This window comes from Prenolepis imparis, unplaced genomic scaffold (genome assembly GCF_030444845.1).
Source record: "Prenolepis imparis isolate NDT839.2.m4 unplaced genomic scaffold, iyPreImpa1.0 SCAF_5, whole genome shotgun sequence".
Lineage (NCBI taxonomy): Eukaryota > Metazoa > Arthropoda > Insecta > Hymenoptera > Formicidae > Prenolepis > Prenolepis imparis.
The window spans coordinates 2,736,446-2,759,112 of NW_028141163.1; the positions used below are offsets into that span (position 1 = coordinate 2,736,446).

Sequence of the window (22,667 nt, forward strand, 5' to 3'; positions counted from 1 at the left end):
TCGACTACCGTCAGACCGGTTGAGACGCCAGCTGGAGCCGCGCATGCGCGCTGCGGCGCGCCGCTTTTCGCTCTGCACCGCGCATCCAGTATAAACATTCGACCACGGGGTTGAAACCCCAGGGCCGTTAAACTAACAATTTCACACACACACTTTGTCTTTTAAGTAAAAACACTTTCTTTTTTAAATAAGAATTATTTGCTTTTGCGACATATACAATATGTGTGTGTATGTGTGAATGAAACGATTTTTGTCAAACTAATATGTAATTTCAAAAATATATATCATATAAATATAATTTCAAATAAAATATTTTTGCGTACAAAAATAGCTGTCTTATATAACATTACGAAACGCATTGAAGCGTTTTAATTTATTATAATTGCTTTAAATAAACAAGTTTTAAACTTGCAAATTGAATAGCAAAAAATGTAATTTACGCTATTATATGTATGTATATTTATATTGTATCCTATAGTTTTTAAATTTAAATAAAGAAAACTTTAAATAAAGGAAACATTCAAAGAAGCTTTAAAATAGTTATTTAAATTGTGTCTCTTGCTTTTTAAACGAATAAATAATGAATTTCTCTTTTAAAAGCACAGTCATCTTTCTCTCTTATACCACAGTAAATAAAATTACTTTTGCTCCCTTTACATATTCCTTCCTACATAGAAACATGATTTGATATTCTCGCAACGAACCTGAGAGAGATTTCCGGAGAAGTCGCGTGCAACTGAATATTATACGTATATTGCGTGCCTGCGTATATTACGTAATATACATATATTACATGTTTGTTAAGTTGTGATGTTCAAAAGAGACTGTATAATATAATACATCAATGCACATTTGAAAGGAGCAACTTTCTGACATGAATAGAATTTCTGCAGTCCCAATAATTGATTTTACATGCTTAATCAATTTTACAGGGTTTACAAAATAGCTCAGATAGAAAAGCACATACTTTAATTTCCATCATAATTTGTTCCGAGCAATAATGCAATTTTACAAGTTTTTGACTTGATCTTTTAGAGTTCCAATTAGGTATTGCAAATTTCAAAGAATCATTTTAATATATGTCATATCGGATGAACCAGATCTCATGATCGTGATTTCTTTGCATCCAGCGGCAAATTTGAGACAAAAATTTTAAATTGCATTACGAACATCTATCGATATTTCGTGATATAAAAAAAAATAAACAATATATTAAGCAAAGTCTATATTTGAGATGCTGCAAGAGAAATGTGCAATATTTAAATAAAGATTGACATAAAAGAGAGCTTAGGGGGATATATTTTAATACTCGATGACTTGCGATATTTATTTCTGGATAAAAATAAAAAATTTTAATCAATATTTATTTACACGCGTGCATGCTTTTTTATCTGTGCAAAATTAATTAAAATTGCCATAAATGCGTCGCAAAATGTTCTAAAACCGCCATCTGTAAACATATCTGCGAATCTTTCAGCATAAATCTTTACTACCGATCGAATATTCAAAATGATATCGTAGGTATCTTCCGTGAGAGATAATTTTCATCTCGATATATCGAAAGGTGTATTTTGCGTTTGAAAAATATTTAAATTAAATTAACACACTATTCATTTTTAGAATAACATATATGTAAAAATATCCGCAAAGCGATGATATAAAAGTAAAAATGATAGAATTTTGTGCGTTCTATTTTAGCGCATAATTTAACGATCAATGCGTTTTAAAATCTCTTTTAAAACCCGGAGATAATTTTATTTATCTAATAATAAAAAATCTTTTTAGTTGATTAAAAATAATATAATAACCGCCGAGAGAGAAAGATGCTAGAATGCTAAAAGAAGATCAAAGAAATTGACGTGTAATATAATAATACGAAAACTCGAATTAGTTTAAGGATCATAATCAATTGAATATTTTCGTCAAATACAATTTATCTGTTTTTATAATTATATTTGATTGCAAAGTTAAAATTACACGCACAAATCAAGGTACATCATATCGTATACCTTTCTGTTTTGACACGGCTATATAAGTGTATTAAACAGGAAATGGATGATTGGACGAACGGAGTCTATATATGCGCATGTTGAAGAATAAATTAAGTCAAATGATTTAATCATCCAATGATTTATCCAGAATTATCGATGACACGGACATATATACATATATATATATATACATGTCTGTGCGGCGCGTAATTTCTTAGAAACGCGTAAACACTAGCCTTTTATATATTACGCAGACTATTTATACGTTCGCGTTCTCTTCTATTGGATTATTGATTCACTTCCGTCCGTTCGAGATGCCGAAGGATCGCTTAACGCGTATTTCGCGTATTATAGGATTTTCAATAAGCGCGCATAAAGTATGACCGCGTGGTCCCCTGTTCAGGTTTAGCGCTAAATTTGTGATCGTATAAGATATATACATATCCAGAGTGTCTCTCTACGATAATATTAAAGACGACCTCGAAGTAAGGCGCGACGAAGATCCAAATTCGGACACTAGCACTTATATTAGACACAACGATCGCGAATACGAGCTTATAAATTTCCGTCGCATATACCGTGCTAAATGTGGATGTTTATTAATTTATGAATTTTGTCGTCCACCTTTCGCAAAGTAAATTTCTCGGAAACAATGTCTCTGAAAATTCAATTATCGGAAAAATAATTAGTATTGACGTATATGTAACAAGATACTGTTTCTACGGAATATTGCTCTTCTTAAAAGCTACCTTAAAAGAATTATGAATTACATTTTTTTTAGAATTATTATATTGGAAACTTTTCAGAAAATTGATTCTTCTCTTCTCTCGGAGCACAGAGCAAAACTTAATCGAGAAAAATACGCGATTTCAAGAGTGTGACTATCATTAAATAACAAAAACATTTTAAGCGTTTAACAATAACAAGTTTGATATTTTACAAAAGCAAGTCATCCACAGTTGAATACGCAATGTTTCGCTATATCTTATTACGGAGATTAATAACTTTACACAGAATTACATGAAAAGATTAAAATAAGATAATAATATATTCAACGTAGAATGGGAATCGAACATTCAACATTTAATCGGACGAGGAGATATGAGGATTGTGCGTTTCGATCGAGCGATTCATCTTTCTTTGTTACGACAATGCCTGAGGACAAGAGTGCCGAGGCGACAATTAAAGTCAACACACGTGGGAATAAATAAGCGACGATTTGCCAAAAGCTTTGCATATTTCACACTCGCAATTTCTAGATGTTCTCGTGGACAAGTTTCGTTTATCTTTTGATGTTACATATATCTGTCACGAGACAGGAGATTCCCGGAGTTCGCACATCCCCTATTAATATAATTAATTATATAGTTAATTATACGAAATTAATTATTACAAAATTAACCAAAACAGCAAAGTCGCGAACTGCTTCGTCCTAAAATCATTTCGGAAAAGAGAGAAACGAAGTGCATCCGCTTTCAATTAACGTGAAAAACAATTCAATAAACACATTTCTCCTAATTCACAAATCGATAGTGCATAGAGAGAGGGAGAAAGAAAATTTGAATTATCATCCAAAGTCGAGCGAAAGGAGTCGGGAAGAAAAGATTCATTGGAGAAGTAAAAAGTTCGCAAACGCGTCAGATACACGAAGATAAAGTAAATTTATTTTTTGTCCTTTTCTTGTATGCGTGTGTATGTGTATATATATTTTTTGTTTCGTCTCTCTCTTTCGATTGGATACAGCGATCGATCTCTCGTCGAGATTATTACGATCGAGCATCCCATGGAGTCGCGCGAGATCTCGGGACAAAGCGATCGAGGAATCTGTTACGACGTGTTTTTTTGACAAAAACGCGTGTTCACTCGCCTGTATAATACATGTATAGCGCGCTGACTTAAGTATTTTTTTTTTTTTTTACCTTTTTCGCGCCGTCTCTATCGCAGACAGAAGTGTCTTCCAAGAGGAAGAACATCGCGCACTCTCGATCTCTCTCGTGTAAGAAGGCGCATCAAAAAGAATCAATTAGGAATTTATTCCGCGCGAAATATTGGCGAAATATATTCCTATAGATGCTTCAAAGCTAGATATAGTGGTTTCCGCAATTTGTCCCGTTCCTTCTCTATCTCTCGTTATATAAGAAAGGAAACCACTTTAATGATACCGTTGATGTACATAATACGAGTTTAAAAAATTTAATTAATTTCTCAAATCAATAGGAAGAAAATTTTATTGAAAAATAAATTTTAATATTTTAAATCGATCCTTTTGTTGTGCGAGAATCCGATATATCTAAAAAGGATGCCGATGAATCACTTAACTTAAGAGCTGGATTGTTCCGCTTCGAGATTTATAAAATTTGAATCGATTGAACGTGTAGAAATGACCGTCCTTTAATTCTCCACTCACTCTCTCTCTCTCTCTCAATTCCATTTTAATTATTCCTTTTTCTTACTATATAACGCGTGAGTCAGAGTTACTTAATCCAAACTACATATGTATATCGATGCAACTTGGAAGCCGGTTTTCGCTAACATCGGTTAGCGCCAAGTTCCGTTAACTAAATCCCTTACTTCTGTCCACGTAACATAGGTAAGAGAATTATAATCGAGAAAGGAACAGAGCGCGAAAATGTGTCGGTCAACACAGATTGTCGATTTACAACTCATTGTCAGCGAAAGGAAGCCAAAGTCTCTTATCACATCGCGTCACGTGACGGGACAAAAAAAATTCATTCAAAAAAATTCACTCTAAATTCCGTATACGTCAAATTCGAAAATCGATGACGGGGACTCCGAGGAAAGCAGATCCGCGCTCGAGAGACCGCTTAAAAATCGTCGAAATGTCGATTTTCGACGACTATTTTCTCTCCTCTCGCGAAGACGAAGTTTCGTTCTTCCACGATCGCGACTTAAATGAAGAAGCAATAGTCTTCGATACGCAGTTTGTATTCGAAACGCGTGTTAGGCAACCGCAATACGTTGGATCTGCTTTCTCACGTTGCCCGCGCTCCTTCGACGAAGAAAGAAATGCGTTTCGATATCGCATTCTCGATACCAATTCTTCGCGCACGAGATGCGATATCGAAGCGATGTGGAGAAGTGTATCTCGACAAAAGAGACTGCGATGCTATATATAAAATTTAACAGTAATGCGCGCGTAAAATCTTCAAAGGTGGAGGAAGACGGTAAACGTTAAGGTTTAGCTTTAAATAAATCTTGCAATGAAAAATAGCAAAAATTCTAATGTAACAAACTATAAAGGTGTGTTATTGGTTGTACAAACTCTCTCGAAACGGAAGATTAATTTTTTTTCTTATTAAATCTGAGATCGTTGCGCGAAATTTTCAACGGAAGACTCACGTCTATTTCCTTCACACACTTACATGTCTTCCTCCTCCTTTTAATCTTTCGGATAGATCTCGATATTCATTAATTGTCACCGTCCATTGCGTTTTCTCCTATATTTAGCAAAGTTATCGATGACGTAAGCTCTGCTTTAATTTACATTACGCGTTCACGATATACAATTTCAGTCCCCGACTCGCTTCGCTTATTACATGTTCATGTTTCGCGTTATTTAAACACGCATTCACATTCACTTCATCCCCCATCCCTCATTTTCCTTTTCTCTTTCACTCGCAATGAATTCCTTTCACGCTTTTCGAATTCGGCATTTGTCTACGGTCGCGTAAGTCGCCGCGCGAATGTGTGAATTATTGTATATAAATAAATAAATAACAAATCGGGGGTTTCATGGGAATAAAAGAAACGAGGGATTAAAAAAACCTCAATCTCGCTCTAATTACCACTCGATTTCGAAGGTTCGTTTTTAGGCCTCATTATGTGTACGCTTGTGTGCGCAAGAAGGAAGGTGCATACGACAAAAACTCTCGAGACAAAAATTCTCCAACACATACGATTAAATGCGAGTTAACATATAAAAACTTATATAAATATTATTATATATATAAGAAAAAAATAATAATTACTAAACGTTTACAAGAGTGATAATATATGAATTTTACTTCATATATTATCTGTCTCTCTCGATAAAAAATATTAAATATTAAAAATATATATATTTAATTTTCTTTTCTCTCGTTATATATATCATGCTTTTTCAGAATTATTCATTTCTATAATAAACCAATGTCTGAAATATGTTTGCCGTGAGCAAGATTAAAGAATTATGTACATATCGATAGGACGAGAGATATAGATATGTTAATTTATGAATATCTACTCGAGATTTCAATGATATATGTCGCACAACTTATCTTATTTAATTGAATATATTTTGAATAAAATATTGCACACACACACTCTCTCGCTCTCTCCTTAATATAACAAAAGAGCATTCGTGGTAATGCATTTTCCTTCCACGCATTCCTTTAATAACGCACATTTGATCGTGATAAAGATTTAAAGTGATACACAATATTACAATATTTGAATATCGCGCTAACTAAAGATTATTATGTATTGATTGATTCTGATTGACTCGAATTGATTCGAAGTGAAATTCGCGCTACTTCCTTCGTTCACAACAGCCTTGGAAGATTGTATACATATATATATATATATATATATATATATATATATATATATATATATATGTTCGTAGGAAAAGAGCACGCATATTCTAAGATACTATTTTATGTCGATTAAACGTAAATCGTAATATGAAAGCCCATGCAATTGTGTATATTCGATTGTATATCAATTATATGCCACTCTCTTTCTCTTTCTCTCGTTGTCGTATTCGAATAATTAACTGTAAAACTTAAATTTACTAGTGTGTGTATGTATATGTGTGAAATATTCGAGTTATTTAGAAAGTTAAAAGAAGCAAAGTATCTATATGGTAAAAGAACTTTTCGAAGCGCATACGATTAATCGCTTTGTTGTTAAATTTTAATACATGTATCCAATTACACTTGTGTTACCCAGCATCGATTGTATATCTATCTCTTAGGCCACGATGATTTATCTCTTTCCGCGATGTTCAGAAATATTTTACAGAAGAGAACGTCGACCGAAAACTAGTTGTTGTAAAACTAGTATTTTCAGTTCAACTATATACTTTGCTTGGACAATAGATATGTACTATATTTTATGAAATGAAAGAACAAGTAGGTAAAAAATCTATCGAAAAATTTGTTTCCCCTCCCATGTATATATTTGAGGCTTATAATATTTATAATGCGTTTTTTCTATTAAAAAGCAGAATTATTTAACTTTAAGTTTATCTTCCGCTAAATACAAATTAACTTTTCTGAAATATGTTCGTCAAACATATATTTCTCGTTAAATTTAAAGAAACAACTATATCAGATAATTGAATTACAAACGAACATAAATTTAAAAAAAAATATAAAAAAATATTTTTCAAGATTTTTTTTATATAAAACAATGAGAAATATACACATAAAATTAGTATTCTCTGTCTGTGTGCATATTGTTAATGTTAATAAGATGAATAATTAATAGTATTCTCAGAAATGATTCGTCAAATATAAGTATTTTAGCAGTATATGTTGAAAAATTTCCATTTTAAATCAATATCCCTAATTTAGCAGGCTTATTTAAAGTGATTTTATTAATGAGTATATAATGCGTATATGTGTATATGCGGTGTGTTACTTTTATAAATGTAACTTTTTCTTAAATGGAAATCTATTGTTATATATATATATATATATATATATATATAACAATAGATTTCCATTTAAGAAAAAGTTACATTTATAAAAGTAACATATATATATAAATATATATATATATATATATATATATATTTATTTATATATACAAAGCAACCTGCACCAATGTCAATATTTGCATAATAATCATGAGTGATGTGTGTGTGAAGAGTTTGTGTACGTGTATGAGTGTGAGCATATTCGAGATAAAATCAAGGAAGTAGTACAAAATCACTTCGGCCTTTGGAAAACTATCTCACAGATAAGCGACGGTCCGCACGACTTAAAATGCCGTTTTACTCTTACGACTTTAGTTTTACATCCTTCATAAGGATCGCACAAAATCAACAGATCGCTACATTGACGTGCATGCACGTATAATATAATATTATATATATATATTTATGTATATATGTACACTGCTGTATATGTGTGTATACGAGTATGTATTTATAATACATGAATGATCGTACCTAATGAAGTGAAAATTTATTTCTGTAAACGGTAAATGTCTAAAGATAAAAGCTACACATGCGTTCTCTTTTTTTCTTCCCCTTCTTTTATATACATATATATATACATATATACATATATATGTATGTATATATGTACATTGTATATATGTATATATGGATATATAAGCTTATTTTTCTTGATCTTTATCTTATATCAAAGAGAATATTATCACATTCCACATCGAGCAAACATTTGCAATACAATAAAAGTGTAGTGTGAAAGAATTATGTAATTTGTTCATAGAGTTAAGAGCTTATATCGTTACGTTCGATATTTTAAATACTTCCTTATGCAAAGTGCATCAGACTTATAATGTGTGTCAGCCGATACATTTATATATTTCCACCGGAAGGATAAAAGGGAAATCCTCCAAATTGAAAGTTCACCGGGGTTTTTGGTGAAGCACAGGTGTATAGAAAATCATCCGACTGCGGCTGCGTTCTGTTGAGATTTGGTTCGGACAACGATCTTGTTATCTTCGGTAAACCACGTAGAAGACCCTCTAAACTGGCCAGGATCTGACGAAATATTGGTCGCTCGTCCCGCGAAAATTTAATGCAGTCCTCCGTGAGTCTCTTGAGTGCTTTCGGCGTATCGGAACGTAATTTGTTCAAATCCGGACGCAAATAGCCACGTCCTACCATAAACAGTATCTGATCTTTGTTGTTTAATTGCGAGTATGGTAGTTGACCAGCTAGTAACTCGAACAACACTACACCAAATGCATAAACGTCAGACTGGAAACTATATGGATTTTCTTCTTGCATTCTGATCACTTCTGGTGCCATCCACAGAATGGAACCAGTTGGCTGATGAAATTGTTGAGAACCGGACCATCGAGTTTTTGCCGTTGCCAGACCAAAATCGCCGATTTTAACAGTGAGATCGTCGTGTAGGAATATATTGTTGCTCTTCAAGTCCCGGTGAATGATGTTCTTGGCATGCAAGTAGTCCATGCCTTGCGCAGTTTGTCTCCCAATCTCTATCAAATTCAATAGTTCAAACTTGGACTCAAATACGTGCAAGTGTTTATATAAAGATGAGCCTTCGCACCATTGTGTAACAATTGCAAGTTGTGGTTTACTGACACAACCCATAAACAGCAAGATATTCACGTGTCGAGTTTTACGTAAAACTGCCACCTCATTTTTGAATGCTTGTAATTGTGCAGACGTGGGAATTTTAACGTTGAGTGTTTTCACTGCGACAGGTCCATGCCAATGAGCCTTGTATACAGTTCCAAATGATCCTGATCCTATGCGTGGCCCTACTAGAATTTCATCCGCTGGAATTTCCCAATCTTCAATGGACTCTCTCGGCGCTAAGAGATTTTTGGAAGATTCGTCGGCTGACTTTGCTCTTGGTCGTTTCGGCCTTAAAGTACTCGTAGGACTAGCCTGCGTAGACTGACTATGCTTCGTTGGACTGCTGCCAGGTGACACAGGACTTTGAGTAGTACCAACGGGTCTACCTAAACTTTGAGATCTACTGTACTCGTCTAGATTAATAGGTTCACCACCTGGCTTAACCATATTGAAGCAGACATTAGGTGCTGAGCTAGATCGGTCTTGCTGGCCCAAGGTACGTGGATGCCTCTGATTTCTTGACGGAGCCAGAGAGGGAGACATACTTCTACTCAATCCGTAACCAGAAGGAAGTTGCAAGATCCCAGCTGTAGTCTCTGGATTATGTGCGAGTAATGCTTGGTAGTAAGCATCCTGCATGCGTACCTGATGACATAGGGCAGGCACACCACCCGCGCATCTCTGATGAAATCTGTAATTACATGTTCTGCAATAAAATCCTTGGAAGAGCAACTTCCTGCAGCATTCGCAAAAGGCTAGGGAGAAAAATGTCTTACGCACAAAATTGTGCGAAATGGAAGTGGTTATGGGAAACTTATCCAAAATCTCCATCAATATTTCGTCACACTCCAACGATGAGATGTCCACGTCCCAAGGTATCAAGTACTTGGAGTTATCTATGCCCATAACATAGACTGCGCACATCTCAGTAGTGAGATTTCGAAGCTTCATCGCTTTGGCCAATGCGTCTCTCAAGGAAAGCCCCTCTCGCACTTGCACACTTGTACGTTGCTGATTAGGTAGATACGCCCTCAGGGTACTGAAGGATTTTACCGGTGTCCTAGGTCCTCTGGCTGCATTGTTGTCACTTTCCGCCATGGAAACACTAGTAGAAATTCTTCTGGCGTTCAGCAGCTCGTTAAGCTTCTGCTCCTCGGTTTCGAGCTTGTGCAACTTACTCGTCAGTTCCTGATACTCATTGAGATAAATCGAAGGCGGATGTTGCAAGCCGGCAAAACGATTGTTCAGAGTATCGATGTTCTGCCGGGTGACATGAATGATGCTCTGAATGTTTCGCAGCTCGTAACGGAGCGGATCCGTGTCCAGGTCGTCGGGATCGCTGAACTCGCCGGACTCCAGGCCGCTTTCGCGTAAGGACGACATCTCAAGCTGCTGCTGCTGCTGCTGCGGTGGTGATGGAGACGGCGGCGGCAGAGGTGACGGCGACGGCGGCGGCGGCGGCGAATGACCCGCTGCTCCTTTCTTCCTATGCCTTCGGCGGCGCGCCAACGCCGAGGACGAGGACGAGGACGACGACGAGGATGAGGGTGACGGCAACGGGGACGTTAGCGCAGCGGTCTCGACGGCCTGATGACCCTCGACCCTGTGACACGAGAACAACTCCGTGTACGCGCTCGCACGGACCGCCGCGTGATACCTGCGTTCGCCGATCACGGCCATCTTCTTGCTACGTCGGGCAGCATCCTGGGCCGCCGCTGCTGCGCTTCGAAACACCTCGGTAGCTCGATACGCGCTACCCGTAGCTGCGAGAAGCGGCGAGCGGTGAGCTCGCACGCGAGAGAGCGCCTCGATCTCGATACGTCGATCTGGCACGCCACACACTCTCTCTCTCTCGTTCGCGCTATCCTTTTCTCTCTCTCTCTCTCTCTCTCTCTCTTTCTCTCTCTCTCTCTCTCTCTCTCCCTCTTTCTCTCTCTCCCTTTCACTCACTCTCTCTTTCTCTCTCGCACCTGCTCTTTGTCTCGCCGCGCCAAGCACGCAGCGTCGTCGTCGTTGCACGTCGCCACCTTTCTCCGCCGCGTTTCTCGATGTTACTCGCGCGTGTCGAATCGAATCGCCGCGATGACGTGCCGCGAAAGATACACGGCATGCCGCGACGTGTCTCTTTCTGTCCTGTAAATTCTCGCGCACTTGTCAAACCGACCGTGTCGAACCGAACCGACCTCGTCACCGCGATCTGCCTCCTGCCTCTTTTTCGTCGCACGACGGACCATCCGCCCCTGACGTCGCGCAACCAACGTCACCCCGGACTCGTATGTGTGTTATTAGGTATCGACGCGGCCTCGAACCGTCTCGACTCTCGACGATAAACTGACACGAGCCGCGGCGCGCTGCACCGCCGGTGCTGCCACGGTACGACGCTCCCCCCCGCCAATCATCTCGCGCGCGTGCCGGTCCGCTTTTCCCCCCCTCCTCCCTCGCCACCGTCTCGTTCGAATAGAGATAACGCGCGAGATAATCGCACCCCGGGAAATCTGCGACGCGAATTCTGTGCATCGCACAATATTCAAGTGAATTGTCAACTGTCAATGGACGAACCTGACAGTTCTGAAAATATGTATTAAGCTCCGTTTTTATGTATTTTATTTCAGACACTCACCGATCTTACGGAGCGTGTTAAAAAAATGCATATACGAAAAATGCAGCGATCAATCAATTCTTTGATGCTCTTCGAGATTTCAACGCCATCAAATGCTTAAAGAAAATTGCTGGACACTGCATTTTAATTGCGAACCGGCTTGCTCATTTAAATTTAGATCCTGCGCCAATTAAGTGACGGGTACTTTACTTACGGCTTTATCGAGAGAGTACGCGATATTTCCTCGTCATCGTATCCACCTGACCCGTCTATCCAACGACCCGTGTGCATCGCATCGTATATATTCACCGATAATTCAAGTTCAATTTTTCCATAAACACGACCACTTACGTTGCGCGTTCTCTGACGTCACTGCGGGTACGCTTTGACGTCAGCGGTATATGGTACCGTCGTCAGGACGACGGAAAGGCCGGCTCTCATTGGACGGACGCGCTCTTACGTTATTCCGCGCTTTTACGGCGTACTGGAACACAGTCGAATCATCGAGAAGGGCAAAGCTTATTTCCGAATCATCGGAATCTCTCGACAAGCGAGCGCGACTTCCTTCTTCGCGATGCTCGAGCAATTAATCGGCTCGAAACTTCAGTATCGATTGAGCGCGTTAATCAGGCGAGTCACGTTCCAATCGTTTGACCGTTCAATTTTTTTGCGAAATGTCGAGGCTCGTGGCTGGAAAGCTGGCACTTGTCACCGGTTTGTGGAGACTTTATTTATTTAAACAGTTTAATTGAATTTACTCTCTCAAGAAATAATGAAAGAAAGTATACGCATACGTGTGGAAATTTTTGTCAAATAATCATTACTCAGCGAAAATTTTAATTAAAATGTACATATAAATAAGGCGAAATCTTATCTGCTCTTTCATGTTGCTAGGTGCTGGAAGCGGCATCGGAAGGGAGGTATGTCGGGTTTTGGCTCGCGAAGGCGCAAAGGTTGTCGCAGCTGATCAGAATGTCAAAACTGCTCAAGAAACTGTTGCCACTTTGGAAGGTTTATACATATATATCTATAGATCAGAGAGAAAAATTTTTTACAATTAATATAGAGTTTATCTTGTATTCATAGTATCAAATTTTATAGTTTATTAGAATTATATTTATGTTCTTTAACTGTCTTACTCTCCAATAATTTTATATGAACATTATATTTGTTTCGCTACATAGTGCATTTCTTATTGCAGGTGCTGAACATATTGCATTGAATATTCAAGTTAATGACCGAAACAGTGTAGAAACAGCATTTAAAGATGTTGTAAAACAATTTTTGAAGCCACCCACCATCATTGTTAATTCAGCAGGCATCACACGAGATAATTTTTTGGTGAAACTCAGCGACAATGACTTTGATGATGTCATCAATGTCAATTTAAAGGGTACTTTTCTAATCATGCAAGCTGCTGTCAAAGCAATGATAGAGGGAAATGCGACCAAAGATTCTTCAATTATCAATGTGAGTTCGATTATTGCTACACATGGGAACATTGGACAAAGTAACTATAGTGCGTCAAAAGCTGGAGTGATAGCTATGACAAAGAGCGCTTCGATGGAGTTTGGACAGTATGTCATATGTACATTTTGATTAATTTGTTTCAAAAGTTTGCTAATATGAAAAATAACTATATTATGTATGTTCTACAGGTTTGGAATCAGGGTAAATGCAGTACTGCCTGGTTTTATAGACACTCCTATGACTGCAATTGTACCTGATAAAGTTAAGGATATGTTTGTGAAAAGAATACCATTACAAAGATTAGGAAAGCCACAAGAAGTAGCAGAGGTTATCGTGTTTTTAGCTTCAGACAGAAGTTCTTACATGAATGGAGCCTCTATTGAAGTTACTGGGGGAATGAGTTAAGGCTCCTGACTTCTTTCCGACCATGTCGAAATCGTGACGTCAGAGGCGAGAAAACACGCTAAAATTTCTTAGATGCCATTTCAAAATAAAAAAATATTTCGATGAAACACATGCGCAGTCATTCCGCATTCCGTCAAAGTCTGATATCTCGATCATTTTACAGATGTTGATTGATTATAAAGGGAAAAGGATAGTTTTCGGGGGTTTTTGAGAGTGTGCTAAAGCCATCTGAAGTGCTGTTTAATCGAAATATCTTTTCATTAAAAAATGCCATCTAAGAATTTTCAGCGTGTGCTTTCTCGTCTCTGACGTCACAATCCAATATGGCCGCGGTGAGCACCCAGGAGCCCTAAGTTTTCATATTCTACTATTCATATACGTACGCACACAAGGTGTTCTACATAGATAGGTTATAAATCTGATACTACCTTACGTGTATATATGCTATAAAGTTCATTTTTTATAATAATCTATTTAATTCGCGACAAACAAAAAATCAAGACAGAATTTTATTTATATCTCAATATATTTTGTATATATGCATATTTGATTTTTTTAAATGTTTGCTATATTGTACATAAAATAATATCATAACATATATAAATAAAATTCTGTTCTGAATTTTGTTGTGAATTCGATAAGATCATCTAAAGTAATATTTAAACATAGATATTCATATTAATATATATATTTTTTAAAGAAATTGATAATTGGTGTATATATATATATATATTTTGTTATTATGTACTGTTTCTATGGCATATTAAAGATATAAATAAAAGATTTGTAAACATCTTACCAAAATGTTTGTATTTCTCAAGTATGTAAGATATCTTATATATAATTGTAATAAATTACTTCTTTTTCTTTTCTTTGAGCCTCTTCGCATGCCGGTGCGCCTTGTAATGTGTCTTTTTCTTCTCTTCAATAACCTCTTTATATTTACGCTTATTGTACTTCATGAACTCCGCATCCGCCATAAGCTCTTCAACGATGGTTCTCTTACGCTCCTTCTTTGTGAGACGCGAAGAATAGAAGTCCATTGGAGAGTCGACGACTTTGCCAACGTGGAAGTGCTTCGGCAATGCTTTCGTGTCATTCTTCTTGTAGAAACGTTTGGGATCCAATACGGATCTCATTCGTAATATTTCAAGATCGCGCCTAATCTCCGGAGTTATTTTAGGTGCTCGCATGTTAAACCATTCTGCGCCTGTACCCATCTTTCGTCTCTCGCGTTGTTTGCGCACTTCCAACTGATGTTTGCTCAATTCATAAGGCGGTACAACGTGCAACTTTTCAAAACCAGGGGTGATAACGCTTCGTTTCAAAATCTTGTCCAGTGGATTCACCTCTTTTCTTAAAAGCGTTAATTCTTCCGTTGGATCAAAGTTCACTTTCGAAGATTTCCAACCCATGTCAATTTCGAACTTATCAAGATCAAAGTCTTTGCTGCTGGAAGCAACTTTCTTTTTCTTTGACTTGTCCTCTTCAATGCCGAGATAATCTGCATCATATATTCTTGTTGGATTAATATCTAATAAAAGAAAACAGAATATTTATAAGTGTTTAGTTTACAATACAATTAATTGCTAAATATTTTTTCTAGCCAAAGTTTTTACTTTTGTTCTTTTTTTACTCTTTCTTTAAATGTGGTCATGCATTTGTTTGATTACAAGTCCAAAAACCATAAAAAAAAACAATTACAGATGTACTAAGATTGATGTCAAGAGATTCGTTAGGTTACGTCTGTTTCATAATATAATCCACACGATTTAGATTAGTTTATATATTATAAATAAGACGATAATCTCTGAAAAGACTTAACGAGCTGCCACTTCAAATTTAATCTAGGCCATCAATAGTAGAGATTTAATTAGTAGACATATCGAATCCTAACCTAAATATATCTCGTGGAGATAAATAATAAAAGCGGATGTAATTACCAATAGTTTCAATCTGCACGTCCTCATCTTTGTCGTCAGTATACATAAAGTCCATCTTGAAAAAAACAAAAGCCACTTATAAACGGAAAAGAATTACACGCTAATGAAAGTATACAATTGAATCCATACGATACGCATGTTTCAATTTATAAATATAGAATAGACACGCACCTCAAGTGATGATTTTACCGACAGTGTTAAAAAGGACTGGCTATGTAATTCCACGAAGCCTCTGAATGGATGTAGATGGCGACATTAAACGAGCCTTGGCTAGAAAAAAAATGTCTTATGAAAAATGTCGAGAAATAGTCATTTTTCAGGCTCTCTTTGATATAAAAATAATTCTCATAAAAATATACGTTTACGGCTGCTTTCCCTTTAGGGAACACAATCGACATTTTTGACACAAATCGACACACGTCGCTTTCCATTTAGAATTTTATTCAAACTCAATCAACACTCTTCGACTCTGCTCGGGAGGAAAGTTGGAGTGTGTTTTTTGACTAGTGATATGTTAAAAATGAGTCCCGGTAGCATGCGCACACAAGCGTAAACAGTATATGTATACGTTTGAGAAGTTTTTTTGTTAACGATAAATCTTACGATAAATCTGTTTGAGAAGTTTAGGATAAATCTTAGGTATTAAAAGTTCGTGCACATACTGTGCATAGCGCGTTCCATTTATACTGTAACAACAGTGCTCGAGTGCGTTAACCTGTGTCGATGTGTGTCTCCTAAAAGGAAAGCAGCCTACGTCTGCAATATAGTTTTCTTTAAATTTCGCTTTTTTCGATATTAAAATACAAGTATATAATTAAATAAATGCCTGAAAATAAAATAAAGAAATCGTATCGAAATGTAATACATAATTTTTAATCTCGATAAAGCGTTTTCCCTTTATTTCTTATTATTTCTCATAGAAATTTAATGGTAAATAACTACAAATGATGAAGAAAGTAAAAAGTTTCAACTCTAAAATTAAGAATTTTTAATTTCATAGACTGGATTTCTATCCTTTTTAAGTCACTCGTCTTGTTTATTTTTTTTTTTGCAGAACTTATGTAAATGCTTAAAAATTATGAAGTTATTTAAAAAATATAAACACATTGTATTATATTCCGTAAATTGCATTGCATTAATTGCTGCATACATATTATACTATGTATGCATCTTTGTATACAAAGCTAGTTTACTGTAAATACGTATATTAAAAATACTGCTGTACAATTCTTCGTTTACTAATTGTACACGTAGACGCATAACGTAACGTAAGTTTTTTTATCGTTTTTTTCTTCAATTATTCATTCATAGTACATTAATCAGCAATAATTATTTCTTCCTGGCAAATTTATAAGTGAAAGGACTTGAAACATGCGAGAATTAGTCACAGTGATAAAGCAGCTTCACAAGATTTACAATATACATCTTGTAAATCTTCTTTACGTGCTAGATTCTCACGTACATATTATCCACTTGAATAATAATTTATAAATTCAATCATTTGAGCATATAAATTTATATACACGTGTTATATATTTTCCAAAAGTATGTGTGTGTATGTCTTGCTCGCGAATGTCGCGATAATTTTCAGCATAAACAAATGTTTAAGGAAAGTTTTAAATAGAAATTTTATATTATTATTAAATCAATGTACGAACATTATTTTTTAAAGAAAGAAAGACGAACAATTTGTTTAATCGCACGTATTATTATTCTGTGGAATCATGTATTGATAATAGTCGAAATAAGTGACGACAAAATTATCGTTTATCGTTTTCATTACATACGAGAGCTGTGTGAAAGCCAACGATGAGCCTGTACAATATACAAGGCAGACAAATTGCTACCTACCCATTTACCTACGCAAGCAATCTCTACTTTAGTACTGCCAATCCCTACTTTAATAAATCGACTTTTTCAGTCTCTTACGATCTCAAGACGTAACGCACGTTGCGATAAAAAGGAAGTATTTTCTAATGTTGTACATCAGGACTAGTCTTTTCCGTAAAGCTGGCGAAACTAATAGATCATGTAAAGATTGATAAAGTAAAAAAATTGTTTTGGGAATTTGTAAAGTTATGAATTCTAATTTTTTAAAAATGGGATTACATTTTTTTAGCTTTTTGCAATTTTTTGTTTACTTTAATTTATCTAATAAATACATTCAAATAATAATAATTTATCTATAATAAATACATTCAATAATTAGACATCAAGATTGTTATTATTATTATTATTATTATTCAAAATATTTATGTTTTAAGTGCATTTTTTAGATAAATTATAAGAAACTAAAAAAATGTTTAACTCAATTTCATTTAAAATATCAGAATTCATAATTTTACGCTATTTTTAAAACAATTTTTTTTTAATTTACATGATTGATCGGTTTACCCAGCATTACCGAGAAAACTTTTCTTCAAATAAAATTATTATGTGAGATATGTAAATTTATAAGTAAAGTTATTTATTAAAAATTATCTAAAAAAATAAAACAAATATAATTAATCCGTTAATAAGAATCAACAAATATAATAATTTAAGAAAATTTAAAAAAATTAATAAAAAAGGAAAGAAAAAATTTCTAAACTATCCCACATCAAAAACGCTTAAAGATTTAATTTCAGAAGAAAATTAATTTCTTCTCATTTCTTTCAATCCAGAAGAAATGCATCTTTTTCGAAAAGAGAAATATCGCTTGTCACGGAAGAAACATCGTTGACGAATATAAATTGCTCACGCAAACCTGAAGTACCTGAATTCATCATCCGTGCACATGCGTGCATTAATGCGATAACAATTTGTTACCTTCTAAAGTCTAAAGAATAGACATGTGTATACGCGAAGTTGATAGACGTCTAAGGGTGGGAGACGTCGGCTGGGATATATCTGAATATGCATTTGAAGGTATATGCACAGTACGACTAACGTCTTCGATCTTTATCGCTATTTTCGCTTAATACATACAACAAATTTTAAGGAATAAAACATACAATTTTCGAAGAAATATTATATCTCGTGCAGATTACATCCAATTTTTTCCACTTCATCATTTTTGCAAATTATTTTAGTTTTTGTGTTTTATTTTATTTCTACATGTAATCTAATATATTTTTTTCGGAAGTTTATTTTAAATATTTAGAAAGATTTGTGATACATTTGAAGTTACTGTGATGATTGTTTAACGCGACCAATTTTGACGTTTCTTTGGTGGAACATATTTTTGTAAGAATGTTAAACTACGGAATTTTACTGTATCTACTATTATTGCATCGATCAGTAATATCTTCCAATGTGAGTCAAACTATATTATCCTCGCAAGATCTGCTATCAGTGGAAGAATCTATCGTTAATGAAAATATCTGGAAGAATTTTACGGAGCAATTTGTTTATGATAAGAACGAATCCAAGCTTTCATTGAACAGCACGACCGCGTCAAGTGGCAAGAATGTCGAGAATGAACTTTGGGATGTTGATCAATTGTTGGAGATCTGGAACCCAATTACCATCTCGCGAATCTGGAAAAATGAGACGTACCGAGATGCAGGTATTTCGTTATCGTGTAGTGAAGATTTGACGCATTACATGATAGGCATATCGAGGAAAACAAATTGGGCTTTAAAAAGTAAGTGCAACTTTTAAAAAATATGACAATATTCATAGAGATGTGATAGTTTGTAATTAAAGTTCTTAAAGTGAGATTTTGATCCATTATTTTGGTCCATTTTAATTCTTAAAGTAATTTATCAGTTAAAATAAATTTTCTTTCTTTCCTTCCTCTTTTTATGAGACAAACATACATACGCGTTAAAAAAGCAAATTTATAGAAAAAATAAATCTATTAAAAATAAATTTTATAAGATTTATCGTATACATCTCATTACATAAATAATATGATTTTCACATAAAATGCATAAACAATCAGAGATAAAGATTTGTAAAGATTTAAATAACATTATCATGTACATATGTATATATAGTTGAAGTTTGCGACACATGTATGTCGCAAAAAGTTAAATGAATTCTAAACAATAAATTTTAGAAAGAGTTGCAAAATATATATTAATAGATGACGGAAATTATTAACATATTATATAAATATTTGATATAACTAGTTTATAAAAAAGAGAGAAATAAATAAAAAGATGAAATTATAAATTTCTAAAATAAAACGAAAAGGCTCTAATATATAAATACAAAATTCAGGTAGGAAATCTTCTCCATTGTTGCAATCTTTCTTAATGTGCAATTTTCTCCAAAACTTTTTTGGTTTGTGATTCTTAATAACAAAGTTATCTGTCTTATTATCTATTACAAATGCATTTTTCAACAGAAGTATCAGAAATTTATACAAAATTTTAGATAGGAAATAGGGGCTAATAAGAGTCAAATGCAGAAATTATTCTCCTGACAACTTTATTATTAAGAATCACAAACTGCAAACCGAAAAAGTTGTAGTTTGAAAGAGAAGATTGCACGTTAAGAAAGATTGCAACAATGGAGAAGATTGCAGTTATATTCAATAATTTGTGTGCATATTGAAGACGATTACGACATTGGAGTAGATTGCAGTTATATTCGATAATTTGTCAGCGTTGATATAATGTCGTATAATTAAACAGATTGATTAAAGATCTCTTTTCATTATTTGCTGTACACAATGGCTTTCTCTGACAATAAGATTATCTTAAGTATTCGTTATTTTACGAGAAGTCATTTGTTTTATGTCAATTTATATAACGTGAATATTGATGCATTCCTATACTTTCCAATATTTATAGCTGAAAATGCTAATTGATATTTTAATCACGTGCTATTATTGTCATCTATTAGCCGCCCCTGAGAAAATTCCCAGTGGTTGCTATTTAAGCAGAAAATTATTGATACTTTTTCAAATCCACACATTATTTGTAAATAAATATTACCTTTATTTCAATATGATGTATTAATACCCCAGTATTTTCAAATGCTCTTCGAATGTTACAGAGGAATGTTAAGGATCAATTATCATATTTTATCACATGATTATGATTTGATAGAATCATCTATAAGTTATATAAAAAAATAATTATATAAATTTAATTGTTTTTGTAAATAATTAACTCTATCATAGTTGTTATTTGATTATTATTCTAATAGACGTTATCACATGTTATTCTAATACTTAATATTCCTAATATAATTAATTATGTATAAACTTATATTACAAAGTGTTGTTAATAGATCATAATATATCATTTTTTTAATAAAAAAATAAGGAAGTGTGGTAATAATAAAATAAAATAATTAGAAAACCATGTTATGTGTGTGTAGGAATATTAAATATTTTATGACATAAACCGGATGACATCCGGATTATGTATGACACATAATGAGCATTATTATTATATAAAACAGTATAAAGGAGGAAAAGCGCTTTCTTCTGAAGCGTATTCGGTTCTCTTCAACCGTATCGCTCACTTCAAGTTAATTATAACTCGTCATTACATACATGCAAATCAAGGTTTAATTTCTATTTTTCTCCAATAAATATTTTTGCATAAAAAATTAATCGGTCAGTGTTATTTTCTCTTCTTCGTAAACATTGTGAAATTTTTGATTGCGCGTTGGTGAGCTTAATTTCCATTTTAAATATAACAAATTGTGCCAAATCTCGTTTGTCAAGTTTAGATATAAAGAATAAATGAAAATCTTTCTACACTCTTTTGCGGAACGTACTTGTAAGTCGAGAAAATTCGTGCGCGAAATGTGGAAAGCTTAAGTGCGAAAGTTTATTTTTAGTAGTCGCTTGTCCCGGGACATTGATATTAATGATTCTCTCGAAACAACCGTATCTAAGTAAGTGAAATGAGAGATGCGGTCTGATATTTCCTGTAGAAAGGGTGAAAGTAGTCTTGCGAGATATGTATATATATATGCTTTGCCGATACAGGATAAAATTTAAAAGTCTAATGGAGCAGTAAACAATTAATACATCATAAGGATGTTATTGACTAAACTATTGTAGATTAATTCTTGTGGTAAAAATGCAATAAATTATACTTGATAATCGGCTCATACTGCAAAACAGTTGTTTTATGTTATAATAGATTACACATTTAATGTGTTAAGTAATTTTAATAAATACTTTAAATATAAAATTTCTAAAAGTATATTCTTTAATTTGCATGATATTATGTTTTTTTTAACAAATCGCTAACTTTTTGTATTCTCTTCTCTTTTAGTAATGGACGCGGATGGCAAATACACATGGGGCATATTTTCTGGTAATAAATATTGGGTTGGAAACGCAGATCAATGTCGCAAAATGGAAAATGGATTCGTGGAATGGGAAAAGGATGAGAAACTCCAACGAAGCGAAGAATTGCCACCCTTCCGCGTCAGCGTGAACTCTATCAGTTTTATCCTTAAAATCCTAAAGCCTGGACTAAATGGGGTAATTGGAGTAAAAGTCTAGCAATTTTGATAATCTAATATAATTTGAATTATTTTAATAATTTCAATTATCGATAAACGAAATGTTATATATTCCTAATATAATTATAATTATGTAAAAAAAAAAAAAAAAAAAAAAAATTTCGTTATAGCGTTCTATAATGTAGCGGCAAAAAATATTATTGTATTAATATCTTATCGATTTGATTGTTATCGCAATTATATAAAAAGCACGTTTCTTTGAAAATCACGACATTTCAAAATAATGAAGGTTTTTTTTGTATTTCATTTGAATGATTAATATAGTATAAATAAAACAAATAATACAGAACTCATTTATTATCAAATCCTCATAATCCTTTAAAAAAATAAGATGCAACAATCAAGATGTTACGTAATAAAATAGAATTATATAATATTTTTTTCAATATCGCACTTTCACCGATAACATCAAAGTATTTCCTAGAAGGATACGCGTTCTTAGTTACATTACCATGTTTCATTAATGTTACATTAATCTG

General features: G+C 34.2%; 4 protein-coding genes across 5 annotated transcripts in view; 1 reads left to right on the plus strand and 3 right to left on the minus strand.

The window, feature by feature from the left end:
- Nucleotides 1-7,755: 7,755 nt before the first annotated feature.
- LOC145936816 (raf homolog serine/threonine-protein kinase Raf-like) lies at nt 7,756-12,152 on the minus strand. The gene has a single exon (XM_083039407.1). It carries the CDS (start codon nt 10,972-10,974, stop codon nt 8,542-8,544), a length of 2,433 nt encoding a protein of 810 aa, XP_082895533.1. The 5' UTR covers nt 10,975-12,152; the 3' UTR covers nt 7,756-8,541.
- Nucleotides 12,153-12,417: 265 nt separating this feature from the next.
- LOC145936828 ((3R)-3-hydroxyacyl-CoA dehydrogenase) lies at nt 12,418-14,273 on the plus strand. The gene is made up of 4 exons (XM_083039435.1): nt 12,418-12,607; nt 12,788-12,904; nt 13,095-13,470; nt 13,552-14,273. The coding sequence occupies exons 1-4, from the start codon at nt 12,568-12,570 to the stop codon at nt 13,766-13,768; spliced, it is 750 nt and encodes a 249-aa protein (XP_082895561.1). The 5' UTR covers nt 12,418-12,567; the 3' UTR covers nt 13,769-14,273.
- Nucleotides 14,274-14,484: 211 nt separating this feature from the next.
- Nucleotides 14,485-15,875, minus strand: LOC145936829 (deoxynucleotidyltransferase terminal-interacting protein 2). 2 transcript variants are annotated; one of them, XM_083039437.1, is made up of 2 exons: nt 15,712-15,875; nt 14,485-15,272 (listed from the first exon to the last, which is right to left on the minus strand). In XM_083039437.1, exons 1-2 carry the CDS (start codon nt 15,764-15,766, stop codon nt 14,623-14,625), a joined length of 705 nt encoding a protein of 234 aa, XP_082895563.1. In that variant the 5' UTR covers nt 15,767-15,875; the 3' UTR covers nt 14,485-14,622. The 2 variants fall into 2 exon arrangements, with proteins under 2 accessions (XP_082895563.1, XP_082895562.1); XM_083039436.1 differs by having other exon boundaries at nt 14,485-15,302.
- A 2,831-nt stretch (nt 15,876-18,706) lies between these two features.
- LOC145936821 (26S proteasome non-ATPase regulatory subunit 5) overlaps nt 18,707-22,667 on the minus strand; it is a 36,023-nt gene continuing 32,062 nt past the window's right edge. Inside the window, exon 5 of the mRNA XM_083039417.1 lies at nt 18,707-19,229. The gene's annotated coding sequence lies outside the window, so the exon portion shown is untranslated. The remainder of the gene's footprint in view (nt 19,230-22,667) is intronic.